We start from the raw sequence: 24,027 nt of genomic DNA, 5'->3' as shown, positions 1-24,027 counted from the left end.
CAGGAGCCCAGCCCTCATGCAGCACTCCTGTTCCCAGGGAAGTCCCTGTGGGAGCTCGTGCTGGAACAGTTCGAGGACCTCCTGGTTCGAATCCTGCTGCTGGCCGCCCTGGTCTCTTTCGTAAGTAGCCCTTTCCCACGGCATCAAGCAGCCTGGGCCTGGAAGCGGGTCCAGGCAGTGCTCAGGGGCCCAGCCTATGAGCCACAGGGCTGTCCTCTCAGCTGTGGGCATCCCTGGGCCCCTCTCCACCCCCTTTGTTGTTCAGTCTCTCAGTTGTGTCTGACTCTTCGTGATCCCATGAACTGCAGCATGCCAGGCTCCACTGTCCTTCGATAATATCTCCCAGTTTGCTCAAATTCATGTCCATTGAGTTGGTGACGCCATCCAACCATCTCATCCTCTGTCACCCCGTTCTCCTCCTGCCCTCAATCTTTCCCAGCATCAGAGTCTTTTCCAATGAGTCAGCTCTTCGCATCAGGTGGCCAAAATATTGGAGGTTGTGAATAGTAGCTGAAGCTACTTCAGCTTCAGCTTCCAGTGAATATTCAGGGTTGATTCCCTTTAGGATTGACTGGTTTGACCTCCTTGCAGTCCAAGCGACTCTCAAGAGTCTTCTGTAGCACCACAGTTTGAAAGCATCAATTCTTCGCCCACCCCATGCACTTGCCCAAACCCTTGCAGCCCCCACAGTGAACTCCCGGCTCTCATCTGTCCCCTCCAGCCCCTCTTCCACCCTGATTTTCTGTGCGCTTACAAAAGCACATCTGACCCCACCCCTCCCTGCCTTAGTGCAGGGTTTCTCAGCATCAGCACCGTTGCCTTCTTGGACCAGACGATTCTCTGAGGCAGGGACCATCCTGTGTACTGTAGAGTGTTCAGCAGCATCCCTGGCCTCTGCCCACCAGATGCCATTAGCACCCCATGGTTGTGACAGTCGAGTCTACGGATATTGCCGAATGTCCCTGGGGGGGCGAATCCCCGGGCTGAGAGCGCATGCAATACCTTCCATGGCTCCTCAGAGAGACTTCAGCCCTCAGCCTCCCGCGGCTGCCTCCTGGCTGCGGCTCCCCATTGCTGCCCGCCATGTCCTCAGCCTAGACTCCTTCTGGACCCACAGGGCCGTGGGCCCAGGGTGGAGCGGTGGGGAGGGGGCCACTGGGGGCTGAGCAGCAGAGACCAAGGCTCATGCAGGGAATGGAATCCAGAGGGTGGTTGTGACTCCTGCTCCCAGCCCTGCCCTCCAGCCGGCAGGGGCCCACCCAGCTAAGTCTGACCATCCTGGCCGCTCACTGTCCTTTGGAAATTGAGGACTCCTAGAAAAGTCTATCCAGGCCGGTGCCCAATACAGCCAAGCCAAAAGGGTTCTGTTACCCCCTCCTCAGAACAGATGGACACACAGAGGCCTGGAGAGGATGACAAGTACCCACTTGGGCCAGGAGGTGGGAGCAGACGAACCAGGTCTCCCGCCTCCAGGCCTGGGCTCTGGCTGGTCCTCTGACCATGGTTCTCTGAGCAGAGGGCCATGAACCTGAGATTGTAACAGGATCACCTGGGTGGCTTCAAACACAGACTGCTGGGGTCCCCCCCAGTTTCTGACTCAGCAGGTCTGGGATGGACCCCAGGAATTTGCATTTCTAACAGGTTCCCAGGAGCTGCTGCTGCTGTTCTGGGCCCCACACTTGGAGAACCACAGTCAAGCCACCAGTGGCCCCACAACCCTGAGAGTGGGTGGGGTGGGACGTGGGCTGTGGCGGTCACTACCTGCAGGGAGTAGTCACCAAGCCAAGGCCTTCTGAGAGCAGACCTCTCCAAATCCAGGGCTCCCCAGAGGTACTTCCTCCCAGTCGGGAGTAGATGGACCCAGAGTACACCCGAAGTGGCAGGTGGACCCTGGCCCGTGGCTGCCGCTCACCAGCTCTGACCCCGACAGGTCCTGGCCTGGTTTGAGGAGGGCGAGGAGACCACGACAGCCTTCGTGGAGCCCCTGGTCATCATGCTGATCCTTGTGGCCAATGCGATCGTGGGCGTGTGGCAGGTGGGAGACTCGGGGCTGCGGCTGCATCCTGGGGCCTCCCAGCTGCTAGGTGTCACCTTCACCTGGTCCTGGAACCCTGCAGGTCCTTCTGCTTGCAGACCCATCCCAGGCCCCAAGGGGTGTCCTTCCAAGGGGGTGGCCTGCTAGGGCCAGCGGAGATAGATAGCCTTCCTTCCTCTGCAGGAACGCAACGCAGAGAGTGCCATCGAGGCCCTCAAGGAGTACGAGCCAGAGATGGGCAAGGTGATCCGCGCGGACCGAAAGGGTGTGCAACGCATCCGTGCCCGGGACATCGTCCCTGGAGACATCGTGGAAGTGGCAGGTGCTTCGGGGTATTCTTGCATCATGAGACGCTAATGAGCCCACGCTTCTTTTTCTGGCTGTACGTTGTAGAGGGGGGCTGTTGGATCCCTCTACAGCTCTTTAGCCAGAACCCCATCGGATGAATAAGGGGACTGTAAGCCAGGGGACAGCTCAGCCCTGCCTGCCAGCCCTGGCCTTGGCTTCTGGGAGCCCTGCTGGCTTTCCTGGGAAGGGGTGCCCAGAGCCACACTCAGCCAAGCCGTTCTCCCTCCACAGTGGGAGACAAAGTGCCCGCTGACCTCCGTCTCATTGACATCAAGTCAACCACGCTGAGAGTGGACCAGTCCATCCTGACCGGTGAGGCCCAGAGGCCAGGGGATGGGAGGACTTCACACGGGGCTTCTTGTTTCTTTTTAAAAATATGTATGTATGTATGTATGTGTTTGTCTACAGTGGGTCTTAGTTGTGATTTTGATCTTTGCTTGTGGCACGTGGAATCTAGTACCCCGACCAGGGACTGAACCCAGGCACCCTGCAAAGGGGAGTGCGGAGTCTCAGTCACTGGACCACCAGGGAAGTTCCGGGCTTCTCATTTCTGATTCTACATCCAGGTGAATCTGTGTCTGTGACCAAGCACACAGATGCCATCCCAGACCCCAGAGCTGTCAACCAGGACAAGAAGAACATGCTGTTTTCTGTAAGTGCATTATAATAAAAATAATAGCATTTAGATGAATCAGTTAAAGCCCTATGGGAAAGAACCTCACAATCATTGAGAATACGTGAAAATTTCTAGTAATAATAGTTGTGTTTAGTGGAGGCTGTGCTTGGCCCTGTTCTAAGACCTTTACCTGTATTAATTTATTTTATGCTTGGATCGCCTTTGAAATAAGTATACTTGTGTGCATTTTCCAGCAAGGAAATAGGCACCGAGAAGTTAAGTAAATTTCCCAAGGTCACATAGCCAGTGAGCGGCAGAGCTGGGATGTGGACTTGGCCATCTGACCCCAGAGGTTTTCTCCTACCTGCTAGGCTTATCCTGCTTGAAGCTGGAGAGGAGCAGAGCTTGTGTATAGTCATTCAACAGAATCCTCTAGAGAGACGAGCATTGCCAGAATGGTGGAGGATGTCAGGAACCATTTGTTTCTCAGATAAGAAAACTGATCCCTAAGACAAGACACCAGGGAGAGTGTCTGCTCAGGGAGAGTGATGGGGTTCAGCTCTGGGGGAAGGGATCAGCCCCTGTGGCCCCAGAGAGACCTAAACAGTGATGCTCATGGTCTGCCTAGTAACAGCCTGAAGCCAAGCACAGAGGCCACAAAGAGCAGTCAAGCCAATTGGCAGTGGCCCTGGGTGCTAAGTTATAAAGTGTCCCCAGAAGTGAACAGCAAGGGAGAAAGTGATATTCACCTGCAGCTCTGCTTGAGGGGAGCGCCTCGCCAAGGTGACCAGAAGTCTTGGATAAGCTGCTTTGGGTGGGGAGGGGACACCAAGGGGCATGCTCAGGCGTCAGCAGCCGTCACAAGAAATTTCTAAGGAGGGCGCTCTGGATAACTGCAGGTCATTTCCCTGGCAGTGCACGCATATTTAGTCACTCAGTCATGTCCGACTCTTTGCGACCCCCTGGACTGTAGCCCGCCAGGCTCTTCTGTCCATGGGATTTCCCAGGCAAGAATACTGAAGTGGGGTGCCATTTCCTCTTCCAGGGGATCTGTCTCATCCAGGAGTCAAACCTGGGTCTTCTGCATTGCAAGCAGATTCTTTACTACTAGTCCCACGTGGGAAGCCCTTCCTTAGCAGAGGGGCCTGTATGTGGGGGCAGGAGCTGCATGGCTCAGGGCAGAAGAGATACTGAAGCTGCCAGCACCCACCTCTCCAGCCTTGGCACGGGGCACCCATCTGAAGGGGATGAGTTACGAGCCTCCCCTTAACAGCTGTTTCTCTCGCCTCTGCTGGACCATTTTACAGGAGAGGACACGGAGGCTCATGCTGGCCAGCCCTTGCATCAGGGCTTGGGGATCTTACTGGGGCCTTGGGAATGGATATACTTAAGCTAGGATTTTCTCAATTCTTCAGTAAATGCTGTTTAAAACTGTTTACCTGAGATCACAGCAGCACCCCTCTGTGGCTGTTTTGGTTGCGTATGATCCTCATTTTAATGGGTTGGTGCTGTGCTGTGCTGTCAATATCAGCTGTTGCTGCCTCTGTGCCAGACCCCATGCTGGCACTGGGAATGTGGCACCAAACCAAGTCCCTGCCTTCATAGAGCTGACACTGTCCAGGCAATGACAGTCATAACTCGAGACTACATAGCTGCGTCTGTCTGGGAGCGCTAAGTGACAGGGAGAAAGAGAAAGCCAAGGAGCGGGAAGCGAGCCCTGATCCCAGCCTGAAGGGGTCAGGGGTCCTGGTCCCCTGCTGAGGTGCCAACCAGCCCCTTTGCTTATCCCTCCCTCGGCCAGGGCACCAACATTGCATCGGGCAAGGCAGTGGGTGTGGTAGTGGCAACAGGCCTGCACACCGAGCTGGGTAAGATCCGCAGTCAGATGGCTGCCGTGGAGCCAGAGCGGACGCCCTTGCAGCAGAAGCTGGATGAGTTTGGGCAGCAGCTGTCTCGCGCCATCTCCGTGATCTGCATGGCCGTGTGGGTCATTAACATCGGTCACTTTGCCGATCCCGCCCATGGCGGCTCCTGGCTTCGAGGTGCTGTCTACTACTTCAAGATAGCTGTGGCCCTGGCTGTGGCTGCCATCCCCGAGGGCCTCCCGGCTGTCATCACTACTTGCCTAGCACTGGGCACGCGGCGCATGGCCCGCAAGAACGCCATTGTGCGGAGTCTGCCCTCTGTGGAGACCCTAGGCTGCACCTCGGTCATCTGCTCGGACAAGACGGGCACGCTCACCACCAATCAGATGTCGGTCTGCCGGGTGAGTGGCTGCAGCCAGCTTGGGTGTTGCTGTGTGCTGCTCAGCAGGCTGGGCTACCTCTCTGGGCCACTGCCCGACTCCAGAGATGGAGGAGAGAATATGTGCGCTGTCCCATGGTGGGAAGCAGAGCGCTAAGTGACATGGAGAAAACCAGTCCCATGGTTTTCCTGGGGCAGAGCAGCAAAGCCTGGCTGGACATGCATCATTTGGACACGTGGGGTCCTGGCAGGCCTCGCAGGCCATCTGTGAACCTCAGTTTCCTCATCTGAAGTTTGGGTGTGCAAACCCTGCCAAGGTGACCATAAAGGAAATAGGGGAGGGTCAAGTACAGCCTGAGCATCTGAGCCAAGCCAGGCCTGGACCCAGGTTTTAATCCTGCTCCACTGTGACACTCTGTGGTCAGTGCCTGTCACCCGATACACCAGCTCCAGTGACCTGGGAAGGGCCCAGGCAGGAATTATTCATTCCTTGGCACTCGATCCCAGATCCTGGGCTGCTGCCCACGTGCTCCAGGGAGTCTGGCTGAGACTCCAGCAGGTCTCTGGGGTAGAGGAGTGGGTGGGGTGATGCTGAAGGCTATGGGTTTCCCATTCTCCCAGGCCCCCTCTCCCACCCCTGCTCCCGAAAAACCCTGGAAACCCACGCCCTGTGTCTGAGACCTTATTCCCCGACAGAAGTGCACCACAGGCTGCCACAGGGGTGTGGGCACCAGCTTGCGTGACCTGCTAGAATCCCTAGTAGGACTTCATTTGAACAGTCCTACTAGGGATTCTGAAACAAGGGTTTGAAAAACACATGAGCACACCCTGTGCCCCCCAGATGTTCGTGGTAGCCGAGGCCGGAGCGGGTACCTGCCGTTTGCACGAGTTCACCATCTCGGGCACCACGTATGCCCCGGAGGGCGAAGTGTGAGTGCTCGGGCGAAGGGGCACAGGTGGGCGGGTTTACGGGTGGGCGGGGCTACGTAGGACAACTGTTGAGAGTTGTCATTGGCGAGGCCTCCTGGGGGCGCAGCCAAGATACTGGGCATCGCCCAAGGCCGGGGCCAAGAACCCAGTTCTGACCGCTCTGGCTCCACAGGCGTCAGGGAGAGCGGCGAGTGCGCTGCGGGCAGTTTGATGGGCTGGTGGAGCTGGCGACCATCTGTGCCCTGTGCAATGATTCAGCACTGGACTACAACGAGGTGGGCCCCTACCCACTTTCAGTGACTTCCCTAGTATCCAGGCGCTCAGAACAGACCTTTCTCCCAGAGTATCCAAGCTCCCAGGATTGGAAATCCCTGCCCCTTGGGAGTGCCACACTCCAGGAGCACTGCCATCCCCGTCCACTCCACACTGCTCCTCCTTCTTCCTCAGTTTGGCTTTAGAACCTTGCTCTGGGGCTCTTGGGCTGTGGGGGACTGTAATGTAAAAGGTAGAAAGGCCAGGGATGCCTGGGAGAAGAGGTTTAGGGGACAATCACTAGGAAGTGTTTAAAGCAAAAGGCACAGCCCAGAAACAGCCCACAGGCCACTATAACCTAATGTGATCTAGGCAGTGAACTCTTCCTTGTGGCTGTTCCTTGTGGCTGGAGCAGGAGGATGGTGCACATGGGAGGCTCTTTGTCCCTGAGTGGGGGCACTTGGCCAGACCAAGTCAGTCTGATGCCCAGCTGAGGGCAGCAGACAGACAGCAAAGGGTTTCGAGCAGGGGAGTGATCTGGTCAGATCTGCATTCACAGAAGATCACCTAGGTCTCAGTGTGGAGGGCAGAACAGACTGGGTAAGACCAGGGCCAGGGAGCCCTGTGTGGTCATCTGGGCCCGAGAAGTGTCCGCTGAGTCCTGGCTGGGGCTTCAGGAAGAGGGGAGTAGGCATGGGCTGGAGATGGTTTGGAGCCAAAATCCTGGGACTTGGTGACCGGTTAGGTGAAAGAGGGAGGAGCTCAGGTAGCCTCTAGCTGCCATTCTGGCTGGAACAGTCACTGGAGTGGCACATACAGAGAGATGGAGGTAGACTGAGGGTCTGGAGGGGATCAAGTCCAACAGGCAGCAACTGCATGAATGGGCCTGGAGCTCAAGAAGGAGGTGGCAGTGACCTGGGGGGGCACTGGCTGTTGTGAGCCCATGAAGAGTGGTGGGGGCAGGGGCATAGGAGGCCTCAGGGAGAGAAGAGGGAGGAAAGCAGCAGCGCCTGGGAGCTCCAGGGGTCAGGGAGTGAGTGGGAGGTGGGACCGGGCGCCACCCCGACCCTCACTCCCTGTACCTGGGCCCCCCTAGACCAAGGGTGTGTATGAGAAGGTGGGAGAGGCCACGGAGACGGCCCTGACGTGCCTGGTGGAGAAGATGAATGTTTTTGACACGGACCTGCAGGCTCTCTCCCGGGTGGAGCGAGCTGGCGCCTGCAACGCGGTGAGCAGCATGGGGGGCTTGACCACAGTTTGTGTGGCTGGGGCTTCTGGGGCATCGGGAGAAGGGAGAGAGGGGAAGGAAGTCCTGGGAGCCTTCTGGGAGGAGGAAGGACCTCAGATGCCTACCTAGTAAGACTGGTCTAGGGAGAAAAGAGAGGAACAGCTGAGTGTGGGCAAGGACTTGGAGTCAGAAATTACCCAGCCTCGTCAGGAAATGGCAACTTTGGGGCATTTCTGGGGCTGGAGAGGGAGATGGAGGCCTTGAATGTCGGGGTTAGAGGAGAATATATTCACCACCGTGTAGGGAGCAAGAGGCTCTTCACAGAGTTGAGCAGCTGGCGAGGAAGCAGCCAGGATCGCTGGCCCTGCCCCTCACGCCTTGACCTGCCTGGGCCCCGCAGGTCATCAAGCAGCTGATGCAGAAGGAATTCACTCTGGAGTTCTCCCGAGACCGGAAGTCCATGTCAGTGTACTGCACGCCCACCCGCCCTGGCCCGGCATCCCAGGGCAGCAAAATGTTTGTGAAGGTGGGCCTGCCCGACCGGCCTGGGGCTCTGCACACCTGGAGTCCCCGGGGGCCCGCTCTCCAGTCCTCTGACCAGCCAGAGCCTGCAGCCGTGGGACACTGGGGGAGGTGGGAGACCCTTGGCAAAGGGATGCTTCCAGAGTGAGGGTGGTCAGCCTGCCACGGGGAACTGGGAGGGGGACGCGGTGTTGGGCAGGTAAAACCCGGGCCAGATGCTGAGGCCTGCCCCTCCCTGTGGCCCCAGGTCTGATCTGAGAGGCACAGCCTTGCCGTATGACCTCGGGGCGACCATGCTCCCACGTGGGCCTTGGGTCCCCGTCTGAATAGCGGGTCAGGCTAGACTGTCTCAGGAGCCCTTTTGCTTCTGATGGGGACTGTTGAAGTGGTTGGTGTCCACACTTGGTGCTTTGTGTCTTGGAAACAGTCCTAAGGAGCAAAGGAAACAGCTCCATCCAGACTCTCGTCCATAGTCCTTCCTGTCACTGATTTTGAATCTGAAGTAGGAGTCAGATTAAAGCAAAATCTTTAAAATCTGCTTTAAAACCTGCAGTGGGGGGTTTTAACCTGTTTTAAACCAAAAAGCTTCTGTATTGGGAGTTTGGGCTTCTTAAGATACCTAGTGTTTGACCATATGTGTACACATATATATGTATATTCACACATGTGTGTGTGTATATATATCGTATGTATGTATGTATGTATACGTATCAAGGGACTTCCTTGACATTCCAGTGGTTGAGACGCCGCATTTTCACTGTAGGAGGTCCAGGTTCCATCCCTGGTCGAGGAGCTAGGATCCCGCATGCCCTGTGGCTCGGCCACAAAAAACAAACAAAACCCCCCCCTAGTGTTTGGGGTACCTTTTGGGGAGAGGGAGGAGGCACTGGTGGAGGATTCAGAGGTTCTTTCCAGGCCTGGGACGAGGTCCAGGGTGCCACCCCAAGGCCAGTGAGAAGCCTGGCATCCCACGACCACCCTCCAGAGCCACATCCCCTACACCCTCAGCTGGGCCCTGTTTCTGGTCCCCCAGCAGGGCTCAGCCCACTTCCCGATGCAGAGTACCCTACAGAATTGGAATCGTGGAAGCACCAGCCTGGCAGGGCAGGGGAGTCTGCAGGAGGGTGCCATTCCCACCCTGTCCCGCAAAATGCTGCGTCAGGCCTTCTCAGCTGCAGGCTAATTGCCGGGGTGGGGGGATGTCCTGCTGGGGGCTTCACACTGCATCACACTATGTCAGCCCCCCGTACCCTCTGGGCTCTCTCACAGTGGGGCCCACTTGGTTCCTGCACCAACCTTCTTAAAGATGGATTCTGTTGCGACCCTTATTGTGTGTCCCCTTGGGTGACCTAACTTGCCCGAGATCTAGGCCTCAACTCACAGCTAAGCAGGAGGGAGGGGAGGGGTCCCGACTGACCGAGTTGTCTCCTCCCCTGTCCCACTCCTGCAGGGGGCTCCTGAGAGTGTGATTGAGCGCTGCAGCTCAGTCCGTGTGGGGAGCCGCACGGTACCCCTGGACACCACCTCCAGGGAGCAGATCCTGGCCAAGGTTAAGGATTGGGGCTCAGGTTTGGACACGCTGCGCTGCTTGGCACTGGCCACCCGAGACAAGCCCCCGAGGAAGGAGGACATGCAGCTGGATGACTGCAGCAAGTTTGTGCAGTACGAGGTGGGTGCTGGGACCCCAAGGCTGTGTGTCCACCTGTAATATGAGGTGGGTGTGCAGTAGGAGGTGGGTGTTGGGGCCCCGGGCCCGTGTGTCTGCCTGCAGCGCTGGGCAGGTGGCAGGTTGAGGATGGGTCCAGGCCCCGCTGGCATCTGCCCCCTCCCTACAGACGGACCTGACCTTTGTGGGCTGCGTGGGCATGCTGGACCCTCCGAGGCCCGAGGTGGCTGCCTGCATCGCACGCTGCCACCAGGCAGGCATCCGTGTGGTCATGATCACAGGGGACAACAAAGGCACGGCCGTGGCCATCTGCCGCCGGCTTGGCATCTTCGAGGACACGGAGGACGTGGCGGGCAAGGCCTACACAGGCCGCGAATTTGATGACCTCAGCCCCGAGCAGCAGCGCCATGCCTGCCGCACGGCCCGCTGCTTTGCCCGGGTGGAGCCCGCCCACAAGTCCCGCATTGTGGAAAACCTGCAGTCCTTTAATGAGATCACTGCCATGGTGAGGCCACAAGCTGGGAGCCTGGGGGGAGGTGGCGGCCTGGGGTATGGTGGGAAGCACTAACCACAGGGCTTAGAAAGAGCAACTGGCCAACCCCTGCCTCTGCTTCATCCGTATTTTTCCCAACATCTTATTTCAAAAAATTTCAAGCACAAAGAGAAATTGAAATGATGTTTATAGTGAATGCAATCTAGAGTCTATAAATAGCATAGGTATATTTGCTTTATCACATACCTGTCCATCTACCCACTTTTAACCCATCTTTCTTAATGCATTTCAGACTCAGTTGTAGACATCAGTGCACTTTGCCCTCACACAGGAGAGGGAACTTTACCGTCAACCCATGAGGTTCCCTTACGCACCTTCTTCATCAGGCCACAGCTCGCAATCTCTGCTCTGATTTTTTTCTTTTTTTGGCATCATGGATTATTTTGCCTCTCATGGATTTTCACATGAGTGGGATCATACAGCATTTGCTGTTTGTGTCTGGCTTTTTTCTTTGAGGTTTATCCGTATTGTTGAGGGATTCAGCGCCATGATTTTTCGCGTATTGTTCAGTGGCACTGCACTGCGTAATACCAGTCTCTTCATCCCTTCTCCTCTGGATGAACACTTGGTTTGGTCTCAGTTTTTGCTCTGTCTCATTCTTGATTGCTGACCTCTTCATCAGCACTGATCTTATTCTTAACCTCGATCTTACTCCCCGCTCTTGACCTCAGTTTATAATCTTGACCTCCAGCCTATCCCAGTCCTTTACATTGACCTGATAGTGAGCTGGGCACCAACCTTGACTTGACCACAACTATAAACTTGTTCTTGGCCCTTATTTTTGACCTTCACACTGATTTGGTCCCTGACCTCAACCTTAAACACCTTAAACTGATCCTTTACTCAATTCAACCTTGATATGGGTTCCAGTCTTCACCTGGACCCTGATCTGATCCCTGACATTGACTGCCCCCCAACAGTCTATTGCTTTATGCTGACCTCAACTTTGATCTGGCCTTCAATCTTGACCTTGACATCAACTCTAACTTCTACCATGACATCATTCCTGATAGGGTCCATAGCCTGGACTTGATCTCTCCCTTAATCTAATTTTTTTATCATGAACATGAGTCCATTCTTGACCCTGTCTTTTACCTTGGGCTCCAACCTTCACCTTAACTACAACCCCTAACTGACCCTTGACCTGGGCCATGACCTTCACCTCATTCCTGACTTGACCTTAACTTTGTCCTTAACCCAAGTCTCATTTTCTACCCCACATCCCACCTTGATTTCATCCTTGCCCTCAGTGTTGACTCACCTTCCCGTCCTCACCTCACCATCTTCTCTGACCTTCAACTTGACCTTTTTCTCAATTTTGTCCTTGTCTTCATTCCCTGCCCTGTCCTTAGCCTCAGCCCCAGATCAATTTCTAGGCTCATGACCTCACCGTTGGTTCCATTCAGCTGTCTGCTTCCTCGGGGACAAGCCCTAACCTTGGTGACAGGCTGAGGGAGGGGAGTCAGGCAGGTGTCAGGGAAGTTCCTCGGGTGTGAAACCCCCTAACCTGGCCCTCAGACAGGAGACGGGGTGAACGATGCCCCAGCCCTGAAGAAAGCAGAGATCGGCATTGCCATGGGCTCTGGCACGGCCGTGGCCAAGTCAGCAGCGGAGATGGTACTCTCAGACGACAACTTTGCCTCCATCGTGGCTGCGGTAGAGGAGGGCCGGGCCATCTACAGCAACATGAAGCAATTCATCCGCTACCTCATCTCCTCCAACGTCGGCGAGGTTGTCTGGTGAGGCCCTGTGTTCCGTCCTCCCAGCCCTTTGGACCAGCTGTGGATCCCCAGGACAGGGAGAATGCCTGGTTCTGGGATGGGGCTGCAGGGATGATGGGACCCATGTCCTTCCCTGGAAGACTGGGACCTTCCAGAGTCTCACCTCAGGGTGGGCAGGAATGGGGACACCCCATCATTCTCCAGAACCCCTGATGTACCTTAGTCCCCAGGGTGGTGCTGGAGAAATCCCTTGGCATCCCTCCAGCCATGACCTTCTTCCCACTTTCAGAGTCCTGCGAGATGGGAGAACTCACCTCACCTTTGGGCAGTAATATGTTCATGTGTGTGCACATAGGGTGTGTGCCTGAGTGAGAGGCGTGTGTACACGTGTGCATGTGACTTCCTGTTCATCTTTGGGCATGAGTACAAGCACCGAGGATTTGTGCTCGCATGTAATCGCGTACACACTTAGGTTCACGTGTGAGTGACGCCTGTGGCAAATGGCAAGTGCACGTTTGCCTGGCCATGTAAGAATTCTGCATCTGTGCACGTCAGGGCAAGCGTGTAGATGTTTGCTTGTGTTTTGTGGGATTGTGTGTCCTGCACTAGGTTTTTTGCACACACCTGTGAACAAATGTGTATCTGCTCAGGTGTGCACTGTCCACATGTGTGTGTCTGTGTGTGTCCTAAAGAGAACTTGTTTCCTGTCCTCAATTGGAGAGGCCTAAAGGGCGGGTCTATCCAGGCCCCAGAGCTGGGACTGGGGGTTCAGGGGTATCCCAGTGTGACCAGAGTGTATGCACCCACTTCTCACTCGTGCACACATCAGAACTAGCAAAATGGGGCGGGGCTGCTGCAGAGACAGTGGGGGCGCTTCCGGGCCTGGGTGTGAGTAGCCCCTGAACCTTCCATTTGCTGAGGGCTCAAGCCCATGACTCTGGTTCCAGCATCTTCCTCACAGCAATTCTGGGCTTGCCGGAAGCCCTGATCCCTGTGCAGCTGCTCTGGGTGAACCTGGTGACAGATGGCCTGCCTGCCACAGCCCTGGGCTTCAACCCACCAGACCTGGACATTATGGAGAAGCGACCCCGAAACCCTCGAGAGGCCCTCATCAGTGGCTGGCTCTTCTTCCGATATCTGGCTATTGGAGGTGAGTGGGGCCCCAGCTTTCATAGGGGTTCCTGGAGTTTCCTAAGACCCTTGTATCAGTTATACTTACAAACTCCTGACCAATATGACTCAGCCGGGCTTATGTCTAGAGAAACTATATGTGGACTCTTATAACTAAAAAGACGAGGTGTGCTTCAGGCATGTTTGGATCCAGCCCTCAGACTGTCATTGTCATATTTTAGCTCGGCCTGAGCTTCATTCTTAAGCAGGTGCCCCTTGGGATGGCAGGATGGTTGCCAAAGCTCCAGCCCTCAGACTTGCCGCATTACAATCCCAAATAAAGCAGAAGAAAGAGTCTTATCCTAGGACTCCTGTAGAAACAGGATGAAATTCTCGGGCCTGTTCTCCACCCATGTTGTGTCACTGCTTATCTCCTTGCCAATCACTGTGGCCAGGGATGGAGCAGATGCTGACTGCCCATCAGGGCCACTGCTGACCCTGAGGGAGGTGCTGCATACTAAAGGGAGAGAGATTGAGCAAATTATGGGGAAAGGGAAACAGATGCCAGAAAACCACAGGCGTCCCCTATAGCCAGTTTCTTCCTGCCCTCCCCGCAGTGTACGTCGGCCTGGCCACAGTGGCTGCTGCCACCTGGTGGTTCCTATATGATGCCGAGGGACCGCAGGTCACCTTCTACCAGCTGGTAAGCAAGGGATGGCCAGGAAGCCCATTGGGGTCATCTGAGAGGTAGAACTCACAGCCCATGTTGTTGTTGGAGTTCCAGAATAGAGGGCATCCAGAACCCCACGGGAGGCCAGTGGCTGTCCCTCCCCACCCCTGCACACCTGTAGACACCCACCACTTAAGGAAACAAGCTCAGAAGCCTCCAGAAGCCCAGAGACAGGAGCACAGCCCCTGAGCCAGAGAAGATGCTGCTCGCTCCCCCTGTCATTCAGTTACAGAGGGCCTCAGGGCTTCACTGCCTGGAATCCTTACCTTTATTGGGAAACTTCCCAAACATTGAGGGCTCAGTGATCGGAGCACCTAAATGGTGGAACTTTTGGCAGAGGGTCAGACTGAAGTGATCAATAGTGGAGGGAAGGAATCTGCCAGGCTTCTATAGCCAACCTGTCTCTTGGGGAAAGAAACCATTGACCTCTTGAAGTCCCCTGGCTGGCAGATGCACACCACAGGCCTGGCTTAGTTCACCCAGCTCTGGAAGCAAGCAAGGAGACGCCACCTCCATCCTGACCTCAACTGCTGTCTGTCCATCTGTCCCTCTGTCTGAGCAGCTAACGCATCTCCTTTGCTTGAAAGAACCGTTGCAGCAATTCTGGCCAAGCCAGAGGTGGGTTTCTAGTTTAAAGGAGAGAGCTGCCTGGATGTAGACTTTCCTTCCTCTGGTGTGCTTGCCTTTCTATTTTCCGGTAGACAGAAGAGCTCAAGAGAGGGACCCCGACTTCCTGCCCCCGTCTTGGGTGTGTCAGGGAAACGCAGTCTTCCCCGCCACCAGGGGCAGTGTGAGGGCTCTTTCCTGGGTTCACAGCTAGGTGGAGGCAGCTGGGGGTGCTTTCTTTCTCCCACGAGCCCTCAAGCACATGGGCCTCCCCTCCTGGCAGCAGTGCAGAGCCTGGGCCCAGACCCCTATCCCAAAGGCTGGTGGCCCCCAGCCCTCGGCGGATGGATCAGACACCTGCCCCTGCAGCTCCTGTGGGGGCAGCAGGTGGAGAGTGGGGGCGTGCTGACCGTCCTGCTACAGCCTTCCTCCTGTCCCATCACTATCACCATCCTTTGGGCTATGAACCCCAAATCCCCAGGGACCTCCCCCCATGTCAATCTTCTGAGCAGTCCCATACAGCCAGCTGCATACCTCCTATGGGATATCCCATGGTCCCAGTGCACTCACCAAGTCCGAAGTCAAAATCAGTTGCCTTTTTGCAAACAGTTCCCTCTTCTTCCATGTGCATCTCAGTTCCACCTTCTCCCTGGCCACCACGCCAGACCCCTGGAGTCCTGCTAGACACACATCCCACACCCACCACCAGTCCATCCTCAGTCCCCCTGGCGCCGCCTTCCCAACTGTCCTCGGGTCATTCCATTTCTCATTTATCCACTTGGGCGAGAAGCGGCTGTTAGGCACTGACTGTGCCAGGCGCAAACTGCTAGAGCAACGGCGGTGACTGAAATGGCAGAGTATCTGCAGAGAGTGTCCCGTCTGGTGGGGGAGAGAGCCAGGGACATGGGCGGTCACACTGTACAGTGAGCCATGCTTCCGCAGAGAAAAGGCAGGAGGCTGTGGAACTCGGAGGTGGTCAAGACTTAGACCTAAAGTAGAACTCTCAGCTGCAGGTGTTGGAATTTCAGGAGAGGTGCCCGGAGCCCCGCTAGCATTCCCGGAGGAATGCTGAATAAAGTCAGGAGAGTAGATCCTGGATCCCGGGTGCCCAGGTTCACACCCTGGTTCTGTCACACACGAGCTGTGTGATTTGGAACAGGCTACTTAACCTCTCTGTTCACTTCTCCACCCATATAAACCGGGTAATAGACCCTGCCTCATGGGGCTATCCAGACGATTACCCGATTACCCCGTATAAAGTGCCTAAACCAACACTTGGCCCGTGGCAAGAGCTATGTAAATGTTAATGAAACCCAGAGGGAGGCTCACAGGTGAAGGCGAATGGGAAATAGCCAGGGAGGCCAAGAGAAGGAGTAGGGAGAGCAGTAGCCTCACCCAAAGAAACAGGCCTGCCACCCCCCGGGGAGGGGTGCTCATGATGAAGCTGGGAGGCAGGGACAGGCCTGCCACCCCCCGGGGAGGGGTGCTCACGATGAAGCTGGGAGGCAGGGACAGGCCTGCCACCCCCCGGGGAGGGGTGCTCACGATGAAGCTGGGAGGCAGGGACAGGCCTGCCACCCCCCGGGGAGGGGTGCTCACGATGAAGCTGGGAGGCAGGGACAGGCCTGCCACCCCCCGGGGAGGGGTGCTCACGATGAAGCTGGGAGGCAGGAGTTCCAGCCCCTGAGCCCCTTCTAGCAAACGGTGCAGTAGGCCACACTGCGGCCCACGACCCAGGCGCGGTGCAGGTGCTCTCTGCTGAAACCCAGAAGGCCGGAGCCGGGCAGGGTGTTTCTGTTTTTGTATGGCTGTGATGGGGCTTCGTTGGTGTGCGTGGGCTTTCTCTCGTTGCGGGGAGCAGGCGTTGCTCTTCGTTGCGATGCATGGGCTTCTCATTGTCTTGGCTTCTCCTTTGCAGAGCACAGGCTCTAGGGCACGTGGAATTCAGTCGTGCAGGGCTTAGTTGCTCTGTGGCAGTTGGAATCTCCCAGGGATCGAACCTGTGACCCCTGCACTGGCAGGCAGACTCCTAGCCACTGTGCCAGCAGGGAAGTCCCGGGATGTGGATCTGTTGGAACGCCTCCACGTCATCCTATTCTCGTCTCCCCTGTGCACGGGCATAGGGATGCAGCCCCACGTGTGCCCGAATGGGAGGTGTGTGCCTGGCATTTGCGCGTGCACGTTTGAGGAAGGTCCTTACTGCTAAGATCTGGAGGTGAGGCCTGACGGTGGCGACGCAACCCGAAAGAACATTTGTCCTCTTGGCCAGCTGGGTGGTTTCAAAGTTTAGGGCATTTTCTCTGCCCTGTGATCAGTGCCAAATAAAACTGCACTTGTCCCAAATACTGGAGCTCAGTTTTTTTCGGAGAAATTTCCTCTCCATCTCTTTGTCAAGAGAGAAGTCTAGCCAAGCCATAGTCTTTTATCATTTTGTATCGTGCATGAGAGAGGAAAGAACCAGCAGTTCTTTCAGGCTGACGGAGTTGCTCTACCCACGTTTATGCCATGTGGGGAATGAGGGATGGATTTCCTGGGCAGGAGGTCAGGCCGCCGATCCTTTTACAGATTTCTCTTTGAGGCTTATTTTCGCAGCACGTGGCCCTCATTTCTAAACTGTAATCTTAAAAGGATCACTGTTTCAGAGGAGATTCCAGGGGCCAGATGTTGGAGAACAGAGCTGTGTAATGGTTGTGAATGTCCATGTCGATCCCCGTGGTGCGGAAGAGAATGAGACGGAAGTTCTCACGAGTGGCCTCAGTTCAGCAGCATCTTGTTACAGCGGCTTCTGAGAGCAAGGTTCAGGGGCAGGAAGAAAACTCCCCTGGGGCCACAGGGGCAAGCGCCACCTCCCTTATTGAGTCCTGAGAGCTCCTTGTTCACTGTGGAGAAGCTGTGTAGCAAGCCTGCACCTGACCATGCATGTGTTAGGCCTTGTCATGAGCGAAGGGCAGGTCGGTAGAGCTCAATTTCAGTGGCAGAAATGAAGAGAGGTGTGAATGGAATCTTATTTAATAATCATGACTGGGGCCCCAGTAGCCTCATCTTCTGGGCTTTCAAGGCGGCACTTGTGGTCAAGAACCTGCCTGCCAATGCAGGAGACCTGAGACTTGCGTTTGATCCCTGGGTCAGGAAGATCCCCTGGAGGAGGGCATGGCAACCCACTCCAGTATCCTTGCCTGGAGAATCCCAAGGACAGAGGAGCCTGGCTCCTACAGTCCATAGGGTCGCGTTGCAAAGAGTTGGACATGACTGAATCGACTTAGCACGCACGCTCACAGCCTCATCTTCTACCAGCCGAAGGTGAATTCTATTCAAGTATAATTTTGCTGATCGATTTTCATATGCATTTACTTGTTTGGCGTTAGTCGCTCCGTCGTGTCTGGCTCTTTGCGACCCCATGGACTGTAGCCCGCCAGGCTCCTCTGTCCATGGGATTTTCCAGGCAAGAATACTGGAGTAGGTTGTCATTTCCTTCTCCAGGGGATCTTCCCAACCCAGGAATGGAACCCGGGTCTCCTGCATTGCAGGCAGATTCTTTACTCTCTGAGCCACCCGGGAAGCCCAGCTCATTTGGTGGCTTCATTTAATCACTGCCTCCCCCAACCCCTGCACCTCTGATACTCAGGCCCTCACCCCCTGATTCCAGGGCCCCCTGCCGTCCTCCCCAGCCTCATACCAGCTGCTCTTCCCTTTGCTCAGCACAACCCCACCGCAGAACATCTTGCCCTCCCCCCTGGCACAGTGCAGCCCCTCTGTCCCCATCCTGGGTGAGCGAGCACCCCTCCCTGGGTCCTCTCCACAGCAGCACTGGCTGTACGGTATCCTCAGGTGTAAGCTGAGGGTGAGGGGGGCGGTGAGGCTTCCCATGCCCTGGTCCCGCCACTCTTCTTTCTGCCTGCACCCCATCTCACCTGGGTGCCCCCAGAGGAACTTCCTGAAGTGCTCCGAGGACAACCCGCTCTTTGCTGGCATTGACTGCGAGGTCTTTGAATCACGCTTCCCCACGACCATGGCCTTGTCTGTGCTGGTGACCATTGAGATGTGCAATGCCCTGAACAGGTGGGCTGGTAGGGGGGCCTGAAGCGGGGGCTGGGACGGGGGCTGAGGGTCAGAAGGGTCCAGAGGAGGGTTCTGAGATCCAATGGGGGCTAGAATTGGGATCCAGGCAATCAAGGGAGACATGGTTGAGGTCTGAGGAAGTAGAAGCACCAGGATTAGGTCTGAGGGTCAGAGAAAGGGGGTCCGAGCCCCAGGACTGGCCCCTGGGGGCTGAGTGGGCAATAGCCACACACCCCTCCTGGCTGCATTCCCAGAAGTGATCCAGATCTTAAAGGACGATGCTCAAACTCAGACCAGCTCCTCCCTGCACCTCACTTGGGTGATGGGTGGGGAACCAGAGTGGGCCCTGCCCGCATCCTGGCTTGAGGTGAGTGCCCCCTGTGCCCTCCACAGCGTGTCGGAGAACCAGTCACTGCTGCGGATGCCGCCCTGGCTGAACCCCTGGCTGCTGGCGGCCGTGGCCATGTCTATGGCCCTGCACTTCCTCATTCTGCTTGTGCCGCCCCTGCCTGTGAGTTGCTGCCCAGCGCTGCTCCCCTCCTGTGGCTCCTGGGGTCACAGGGCCCTAATTCCCCTCTGAGGCTGGGCCTTTCTGGGGCCTCTTTGTGAAACTGCCTGGTGGCTGTGATGGGGGAGAGGTCTGATGGTGCTCCATGACCTGACGGAGCTGGACCCTGGTCAGCCAGATGTGTTCCCCACTTAAGGACATCCCCCCCCAGACTTGGGGAACAGAACAGGAGAAAAAAATAGAAGAAAAAAGAGGTCCCCCAAGGCTGGGGCAGGAGGAAAGACGATGCCCTTTGCCAGTGCAGCATCCCTCCACTTCCCACCGGGACAGGACTTGGTCCTGCGGGGAGCGCAGGGGAGGACGCCAGGGGCAGAGGGGACTGAGGGGACACAGATCTGGAGGCGGGATGGGGGGCACGTCTTAGACGTGCTTGTGAGGTGTCCACGGTAGCCAGGGGTGTGTGAAGCAGTGGGTGTGGGGGGCTCTGGGCACTCCTTCCTTTAACTAAGATGCCCCCATCTCAGCTCATCTTCCAAGTGACCCCACTGAATGGGCGCCAGTGGGTGGCGGTGCTCCAGATATCTCTGCCTGTCATCCTGCTTGACGAGGCTCTCAAGTACCTGTCCCGGAAGCACGTGGATGGTGAGTGGAGGCCCCAGACCACCCCCTACCTGCTCGCCTCCAGCCCGCCTCCCTGCCTGCCTCTGCCCCCAGTCTGCAGTGGGTGTCGGCAGGGTCTTGCACTGCAGGGGCCGGGCCACTGGGCTCACTGGGCGGCTGACGGGAGCACCGCTCAGGGCTGGGCCACCTCGCTCTCCTCGCTCGCTGCCAGCCCTGCCCAGCCCGGCCTGCTGTGCCCTCCTCTGGGTCTTCCCCTCTGACTTCTCTGAGCTGAGCCTGTCGCAACGTAGGCACTCTCAGGACAGCCTCCCAGACACAGACTGGGCAGCCGCTGACTGCCTCCTCTGGGACCCCAGACCACACAGGGTCGGCCTCATTGGCACCACCTTGTGGTGGGTGAAAGGGGCATTTTCTGAGTTCCCATCTCTGGGTCTGCCTTACCTTGGGAATGGAGGGCAAAAGGGCAGGGTGGGGGGCGGTGTGCGGAGGGGTGGGCTGGGGCATGCTGTCCGTCTCTACCCGCCTCTGCCAGGGGCTCAAAGAGCAGGCAGCTCTGAACCTCCCAGGGCAGGGAGGTGGGATCGTTCTCACTCTCTGAGCTGCCCAGAGAGGGAGGAAGCAGGGGTGAGAAACTCCCTCTTCCTGGGACTTTGAGCCAAGGCCTTGGGTCTGTGGCCAGGCTGCTGGCCCACATTAGGCCCAGAGATGACCCAGGCCTGTGCTGGAGCAGCTGAGTGGGTCCTTAAGGGCCACCTCTGGCAGGAATGTATCCCAGGCCAAGGGGGGGATGCCTGGGGTGGGGGTGGGGGACTATAAATAGATCACGTGTCTGGCATTCCACAGGGGCCAAGGTAATCAATCAGCCCCCATCTCCCATGCTGGCCAGCCCTCCTGGGTACTGCAAATATTTTGTCTTATTCAAAAGGCCAAAACAAGTCAGCCTCCACTCTCCGGAGAAGCTGGCCCACCCCAGGTCTGTCCACAGGGTGACCAGACATGGTGGAGGAAAAGGAGGGCTCAGCCAGAGGCGGAAAGTGGAGCTGGTGCGAGTGGGAGCCAAAGCAAGGCTCCAGCCCACGGGTGCGGGGAGGGGAGCCGGACACAGCATTGTGCCTGCTGCGGGGTTCTTTCTGCCCGCCCCCCCAGACACTTGAGAGTCCCATTGACCAAGGGGCCTGGCGGGCTATAGTCCATAGGGTCGCAAAGAGTCGGGCACGACTGAGCATGCTGGACACTCCAGGGGAGGTGAAGGAGGAGCCGGCTCTGTCATCTGAAATTCTATCTTCGGGACCCCCAACTCTGGCTGGAGCGCAGAGTCGGGGGGTGGTCCACCCAGAAGGCTTGACCTTGGCCACACTTGCTCACCTCCACAGTCATGCCTCCTGGGGGTGTGGGCAGCTTAGACAGCTTCATGTCTTCAAGACTTTCTTTGGCCAAGAGATTCCGCACATTTTCTTGAGAAAACTCCCAAGTGAGGATATTTCTCAGCCAAGGGGAGAAGCCTGTTTCCGGAAGCACTGTTCTAGTGCTGGTTGCTGGATGATGGAGGATTTGGCCGGGTTGGGGAAAGGAGCGGGCCCCTAGCAGGATGGGACAGGGGAGGGAGCATCCTTGCCAGGCTGGGGATAAGGTAGGGTTTGAGCAGAGGTTTGAAAGGGGAGGATTGAACTTGGCAGAGAAGGAGCTGGGCTCTTTAGTGGGGCTGGGGCTCAGAGTGCAGGGTACAGGGGTGAGGCCAGAATGGGGCAGGGGCCTCGGTTACCAAGGTAAGGACCCTGGACATTGTCCTCAGGGAAGTGGAAGCCACAGAAGGGCGGAGGCATAGGAAGAACTGGGATCACCATGGAGGGCAGATGGCGTGCGAGGCTAGAGGTAGGGAGGCTGCTGGGGCCTGTAGAGCTGGTCTGGGAGGGGAGACACTGAGGCCCAGGGTGAGCTGGTCCCAGGCAGTGCCTCCACCTCCACCAATAACCTGAGATGTTGACTGTGGTCCTGGTGAGGCTTGGCTTGTGAGTGTGATGCTCAGCTGTCAGGAGTGGTGTGGGGCCTGCAGGCTGGGCATCTATGCCCACATCAAAGAGATGGGGTGGAGTGTGCCTGCTGGCAGCCCAGACAGCTCTGTCCCAAGGGCCGCAGTCCCTTGGGTCTCCTAAAGGCATCCAGGGCAGGGGTGAGACGGGAGACCCTGTTATGTTCCCAAGCCAGCCTGATGGCCTTTTAGGGAAGTTTTGCAGAGGACTGATGCTCGTGACTTCCCCACGATTTATGAGGAGTGTGCCCTGCAGAGGACTGTGGGTGCTGGGTCAGCCCCGGGGGGTTGAGGGGTGTCCCCTTGCCCCATCTCCTGGCTGTGCCCAGGTGTGGCTGAGTATCTGTCAGGCGGAGGCCTGTGGGCCTTGCTGAGGGGGGCAGGAGGCCTGGAGAGATTGAGTATGGACTGATCTGGGAGGGCTCAAGATGCGAGGTGGGCCTGGGGTTTATTCTGATGGCAGTTAGGGAGCCATAGAAGGGAGTGGTGGGCTGAGTCTGCGGCATGATGCTAGGGGCAGGAGGGTGTTGGTGAGAAGCCTTGAGGCGGCAGAGGACAAGAGATGGGTGAGGCGTCAGGGTGGCCTTGGTTCCCGGACCTCCTCCTGGTGGGTGGTGGTTCACCAAACTAGAAACCAAGAGAAGGTACATCGGATGCTCTGGGGGTGTTGATGGAATACGTCGGGTGACGGAAGCCCCGAGGATGTCTAGAGGGATGGAGCAGGGCTGGGGGCCGACTGAGAGATGCTGTGGAAGAGTGGGGCTCTCCCCAGAGAAAAGGAGGCCGGAAGGGGCCTGAGGGAGCCAGCCTGGATGTGTGTCCCGCACTTACGTCTTCACACGCTCTCTGGTTTTCTTCCAGAAGACAAGGGCCAGAAGTGAGTGCGGGGAGCAGAGTGGAGTCTCCAGCATGTACCTCAGAGTGACAGTGCCCAAGCCTTGTTCGCCTCCGCCGCCCCCACCCCCCACCCGCCTGCACACTCGCCTGCTTGCTCACTGGGCTCACCACCAGGCCTGGCCTGGGGTCTCCGTCCCCACTCCCGCCTGCCTGGGGGCTCTGTGATTCAGGTCTCCGGGCTCTAGTCCAGGATCTGCAGCCCGCGAGGGGCCTGCCCAGAGGCCAGAGCTGGCCCAGAGCCCTCCTCCCCGGATCCACAAGCACGCACACTCACACTCTGAGGCTTCCCCTGCTTTGAGGCGGGGCATGCCCTTAGCAACCCACGGGCGTGTGTACACTGATGGAGTTCTGGGAACCACTCTGATCTCACTCTTAGTGAGTGCCTGGTCTGGGGCCTGGTCAGCCCCGGGGTGAAGAGGTGACATCCGGACCCAGCCGTGCACAGCGAGGACAGACAGCCCCCTCCATTCCACTCCGCTTCCTTGGAATCGACTCACGAGGGCTTGAGCCTGTTGTTTATCCATGCAGGGAGTTGAAGACTCACAGAGAGGGACACAGGAGTGGGGGAGGGGGGCTGAGCAGGGATCCCCCTTTCCTGGGAAACGGCCAGCCTACCCGCCTCAGCTGCAGACTCAGGGTTCTCTGTTCCAAGCAAACGAAACACGCCATCTCTGCGTTGCCTGCCCTGCCAAGCAGAGGATGGAGTTGCCTTCTGTGCTCGTGCCGCCTGAGACCTGAGACCTCCTTGGGGTCGTTGAACACTGCCCTGCCACCCAGCCCAGGGCTCAGCCATCCCCACCTCTGCATGGCCGGGTGACCCTTGGCCTTAGTCTCTGCCCCTGCCCCCCGCACCCCCATGAGCCAGAAGGGTGTCTGTCACTAAGAATGGCGAGTTATCAAGGGCACATTCCCTCCCTCCGTCCTTGCTGGAGGGACCCATGAGCACCTGGATCACCTCCGTGGAGGGAAGAGAGCGTTCGAGGGACACATGTTTCTCTGCACTCATCTCCTGCCCCTCCGGCAAAGACTAGCTCGGCACAGAAGCAGTGAGCAATGACTGCGTCCCTGCCCCTCCTCGAGAGAGTACAGAGTGATTCTTTTACATGTAAATCAAGACCCACGTCCCATCCTGGTCCCCAGAATCAGAAGCCCCTTCGGCCTGCCTTGCAGACAGATGGGCTCAACATTCAGCGGCCCCTCCCCCTAGCCTTTGCCCTCCCTTCTCTTGAAAGTGAGAGAACCCGGAGTCTCCATGTCTTTGTAGGGGAGGAAGGCTGAGAGGAGGGGCAGGGGCCTGTACCCACCTGCTGACCTTCAGTCTGGTAGAAAAATAAAGGTCGAGTGTCTGGGGC

At 57.2% G+C, this 24,027-nt stretch overlaps 1 protein-coding gene across 4 annotated transcripts in view; it reads left to right on the top strand.

Annotated features, from left to right (window-relative positions):
- The window catches only part of ATP2A3 (ATPase sarcoplasmic/endoplasmic reticulum Ca2+ transporting 3), a 34,310-nt gene extending 10,283 nt beyond the window's left edge, over window positions 1–24,027 (top strand). The window contains exons 3-22 of one of the 4 annotated variants that reach the window (XM_018064437.1): window positions 38–120; window positions 1,931–2,035; window positions 2,219–2,357; window positions 2,615–2,695; window positions 2,950–3,035; window positions 4,801–5,265; window positions 6,085–6,173; window positions 6,346–6,448; window positions 7,522–7,653; window positions 8,054–8,179; window positions 9,626–9,844; window positions 10,011–10,346; window positions 11,913–12,133; window positions 13,063–13,265; window positions 13,843–13,928; window positions 18,487–18,620; window positions 19,014–19,131; window positions 19,653–19,770; window positions 20,025–20,115; window positions 22,640–24,027. In XM_018064437.1, coding sequence (XP_017919926.1) covers window positions 38–120; window positions 1,931–2,035; window positions 2,219–2,357; window positions 2,615–2,695; window positions 2,950–3,035; window positions 4,801–5,265; window positions 6,085–6,173; window positions 6,346–6,448; window positions 7,522–7,653; window positions 8,054–8,179; window positions 9,626–9,844; window positions 10,011–10,346; window positions 11,913–12,133; window positions 13,063–13,265; window positions 13,843–13,928; window positions 18,487–18,620; window positions 19,014–19,131; window positions 19,653–19,770; window positions 20,025–20,115; window positions 22,640–22,703 — 2,999 coding nt within the window. In that variant the 3' untranslated portion in view covers window positions 22,704–24,027. Of the gene's footprint in view, window positions 1–37; window positions 121–1,930; window positions 2,036–2,218; window positions 2,358–2,614; window positions 2,696–2,949; window positions 3,036–4,800; window positions 5,266–6,084; window positions 6,174–6,345; window positions 6,449–7,521; window positions 7,654–8,053; window positions 8,180–9,625; window positions 9,845–10,010; window positions 10,347–11,912; window positions 12,134–13,062; window positions 13,266–13,842; window positions 13,929–18,486; window positions 18,621–19,013; window positions 19,132–19,652; window positions 19,771–20,024; window positions 20,129–20,315; window positions 20,534–22,639 lie in introns of those variants that run through there. The other 3 variants (XM_018064436.1, XM_018064435.1, XM_018064434.1) reach the window with 3 other exon arrangements.

The sequence above is a fragment of the Capra hircus genome, chromosome 19 (genome assembly GCF_001704415.2).
Source record: "Capra hircus breed San Clemente chromosome 19, ASM170441v1, whole genome shotgun sequence".
NCBI lineage: Eukaryota > Metazoa > Chordata > Mammalia > Artiodactyla > Bovidae > Capra > Capra hircus.
Note: the sequence above shows the minus strand (reverse complement) of the source record. Positions and strands in the feature narration are given on the sequence as shown.